This window comes from Galeopterus variegatus, unplaced genomic scaffold (assembly GCF_000696425.1).
Source record: "Galeopterus variegatus unplaced genomic scaffold, G_variegatus-3.0.2 Scaffold3376, whole genome shotgun sequence".
Classification (NCBI taxonomy): domain Eukaryota; kingdom Metazoa; phylum Chordata; class Mammalia; order Dermoptera; family Cynocephalidae; genus Galeopterus; species Galeopterus variegatus.
Genome location: NW_007729487.1, coordinates 28,319 through 32,407, shown reverse-complemented (window position 1 = coordinate 32,407; position 4,089 = coordinate 28,319). Strand labels below are relative to the sequence as shown.

Genomic DNA, 4,089 nt, shown 5'->3' with positions numbered 1-4,089 from the left:
TTGAACTGTGAAGCAAGAAAAATGACCATGTTAACAGCTACCAAACTAGTTGTAGCATCAGAGACAAAAGAAGAGGAATGTTGGAACCTGTTTATAAATGAGAAATGAAGTTTCCAGTTTTAGGATGAGAAAATTGAGACATGCAGAACTTTTGCATATGGAGATATATATATATTTTTGTATATATATTATATATAATATGTACAGTCTAGCTATAAAACTTTGATGTGTATAGAAGCTGTCTTCAATGAAAAAAATTGAACATTCAGAAGAAATTCCTGAGATAGGGTTTGTGACATGGGCCACTGAGAAAAAAAATCCGTGGTTGGGTCCTAGAGGTGTTGTAGTCTATCCCTGTGAAGACTGAAATTAACCCCTAGACAGACAGTGACATCACTGTTGTCTTTCCTTGCCTGAGCAAGGGGTAGCACCATTGTGAAGGTAACTATCACTCCTGCTTGAAGAGAGGAGGGAATACTTGGGAACAGTATTGCTGCTAAGATCGCTGTAGTGTGCACCAAATTCGTTCTTGGTTCTTCTCAACAGATGAACAGTGCCACAGGCTGACTGAAGAACACCTGGATGGGAGAGGTGTGAGGACTGGGAGGAGAGCTGCGTCACTAGGTGTAATCTTTCCTGGGCTGTTCATCAGTTGTACACTTATCAGTCATTTCCTGGCAGAAGTCCACAGTCACCGTTTGGCTTCTGGGTTCAAGAGGAGGTCCTCTCTCTGAGAATGTTTCTGGGTCAGTGCCTTCCAGCCTCCTTGCAGAAGTACAATTCTCAGAAGTGTTTCCAGGTACCCAGGGAGGCCCGGGGGGAACCGCACCTGGCTCCAAGCAGCAGGGCACATTTTCCCCCACCACACACTGGGAGGCTGCAAGGTTCTGCTCGACACCCAAAGGCGCAGGGTTAACACTGGAGGCTGCGGGCAGATCCACGGGTCTGAGGACGGGGCAATACCGATGCAGGGCCTGGATCTGCTCCGGGCTCTGGATGTCTCGGCAGACTTCCTGGGAAAGGCAGGAGAAGTTGTCCAACAGTTCCCCCATGCATGCTTTTAGCTGATTCCTCTCTGACAACAGTTTCTCTTTCTCACACACCTGGGCGACAGAGGAAAAAAGAGAAGGCCAGATCAGCCTGAATGGGAGGACGCAAGACCTCGTTTCTGGGGTTTTTCCAGCCTTTGCTTTTGCATGGTAGCATATAACGTAACTCCTGAATGATTGGGTCAGGATCTAGAAACAAGAGATACATTTCTGGGAGCCTGGACACCACTTCTGCCACGAGGACGCAAGACCTCGTTTCTGGGGTTTTTCCAGCCTTTGCTTTTGCATGGTAGCATATAACATAACTCCTGAATGATTGGGTCAGGATCTAGAAACAAGAGATACATTTCTGGGAGCCTGGACACCACTTCTGCCACATCTCCCATCTGAGCAGCCCACTCACATGTGCCACTGATGCCGACACCTTCCCCATGACATTTCTCCATCCCTCTCTGAGGCCCATGCAAGCAACCAACAAAATCACCACCAACTGGAAAACTGCAGGGAGTCAATGCTCTGGTTTCCTGGAATTTGGGGGTCTGTAGAGAATCAACTGGAAAATTCTTAGTCCCAAACCCTGCGGTTGAAAATCTCCCTCAAATGTACTAGGTTGCCATTTCTGAAGGGCAAAAATCGACCAGTTCCAACTATGTAACATTCTGAAAGAGGCAAAACTATGGAGATGGTAAAAAGAACAGTGGTTGCCAAGGGTAATGGGGGAGAGGGGTGAACAGGTGGAACACAGGACTTCAGGGCAGTGAAACTACTCTGTATGATACCATAATGGTAGATACATGTCATTAAACATTTGTCCAAATCCATAGAATGTACAACACCAGGTGTGAACCCCAATGTGAGCTATGGACTTCCGGTGACAATGATGTGTCAATGCAGGTTCACTGGTGGTAGCAAATGTACCACTCTAGTGCAGGATCTTGATGGTGGGGGGGGAGGCTGTACGTGTGTGGGGGCAGGGGGCATATAGGAACTCTATATATTCCATTCAGTTTTACCATGAACCTAAAAATGCTTCAAAAAAAGAGTCTATTTAAAAAAAAACCAAAATTGACCATCAGCAGTTTCACTTGGTTCCAACTAATGTCAGCAGGCTCCCTGGCCTTTGCAGATCCTTGGTAGGACAGTAGAAGAATGTGCAGTGAATCCCAGGCAGTGATTCTCCCTGGACATGGGAAGGGAAATAGAAGTGTGGAGCCTGAGCCCTAATGTTCTAGCTTGAGGTTCTGAGATGGTTTCCCCCTTACCCAAAATCTTACACATTCTCTTGTGTTACTAAAATTCATCACCCCATCAGAGATGAATTTAACACCAGAGGGGAGACTAATTAAAGTTTTACCATCCACATTTGTGTGAGGAGAGGAGATGGGGAGGTTCCAGAGGCACACACAGGAAGTGGATGAAGAAACCAGGCATCTGCAGCAGCGTCGAATGAGTCCTCACACACCCTTTGCAAGGGCAGGGGGTGGCCCAGGAGAGGATGTAGAGAAACAAAGGAGAGCAAGCATGGGGCAAGCATGCGCCATGCACAAGAATGGGGTCTCCTACACAGGAGCCGCGCGTGTGGCACATGAATGCAGTCTGGCAGGCAGCGTGGGCGTGTATGCCGGAAAGAGAGAGAAATTTACATGGGGAAAGGGCACCTGCTAAAATATTTATAAATTTACCAAGAAAACATGTTTTAAAAATGAAAAATAAACAGATGTACAAGTGCAACTTGAAAGAAATACATTATGTGAGTCTGCAAAAGCAGAGTGGCAGGTGTGTGGGAGACAGTATGGGAGTGGGAGTCCGTGCAGGGACTGTGCAGGGTGGGACCAGAAGCTGCCTGCCTGCCACTGCCATTCCTGCCACTTGGAGCAGGCGAGTGGGCACAGGACACCAGTGACAGGGTAGGGGTAAGAAACAACACACATCTGGGAGGGCTTCATGGGGAAAAAAAATCGTACATGTGTGGTTGTGCAACCTGGACCTCTCTCCTTCTGACCTGGAAATATGCAAAGGGAGGGGCAACACTGTCCAGGCACCAGGAGAGGAGTCCAGGCTCAATTCTGCCACATCATCTTGGCCAGGGCACCGACCTCTCCAGGCTTACTCAACTGTAAAATGTCCTAAGCCACCTTCTAGGGTGGCTAGAAATGAGGTGGTGCATGTGACAGTGTTTCTGTTCTCTGCAGGAAAGGCCATATAAATCACACCTTGGTTAAAAGCATGAAGGTCTGAGTCACAGATGCACACTGATGAGTGTGTGAAACTCTCATTCTGCACAGAAACACAGTGTAATCTAAGGGGTTGCCAAAAGTGGGTGGAGAACTAAGAGATGTGCTCTTGGTTTTTCACCTGAACAATACTAGCAAAGTGCTTTAGCTGACTACCTGGAATATGGCTTACAAAATCACATCAAACAGAATGCTAATTACCCAAATCAGGCATTACTTAAATATGGGTTAGAGTTATTCTACCTCCTGAAGAGGAGCACAGGGTGAGGATTACTACAGACGTGTGTCTACAACCGACCCTGCAGCTCAGCTACCTAAGCCCAGCAGGCTTTCAGGAGACCCAGGCTCACCAGCAGGAAGGTCTTGCTTCCTGATGTGGTTGAAGTTAAATTTCATTGTTGTTAAAACAATGATAAAGAGAAATTTGAAAGAAAGAAGAAACTCATAATCTCCTAAGCTGAATAGTTACAGTTTCTAGTAAATTTTAGGACAATAGACATTTCCTGAGAGCCAACAATGGGCCAACTCTGGAGATTCAGAAATGATCAAGACATTGTCCTTGTCCTTGAGGAACCTAGAGCCTAGGGTTCGGGAAAGACACGTACACAGATAATTAAAGACTAAGTGACTTCATTAGGGGTCCTAGGAAGGTGTGGAAGGTGACGCTGGAGGGGTGAAACAGACTGAACCATAGAGGGCAGGGTGTGTCTTGCTAAGAGCTCGAGGTTTACCTTGTAGGTAATGGGAGCTACTGAACATGGGCAGATTTCCCCTGCTTGGTGAGTGTTAATTAAAAAAAAAAAAAA

General features: G+C 46.6%; 1 protein-coding gene across 1 annotated transcript in view; it reads right to left on the bottom strand.

Annotated features, from left to right (window-relative positions):
• Positions 1-209: 209 nt before the first annotated feature.
• BACH2 (BTB and CNC homology 1, basic leucine zipper transcription factor 2) overlaps positions 210-4,089 on the bottom strand; it is a gene marked incomplete at its 5' end in the record, with an annotated part of 19,937 nt that continues 16,057 nt past the window's right edge. Inside the window, one exon of the mRNA XM_008584790.1 lies at positions 210-1,103. Coding sequence (XP_008583012.1) covers positions 621-1,103 — 483 coding nt within the window. The remainder of the gene's footprint in view (positions 1,104-4,089) is intronic.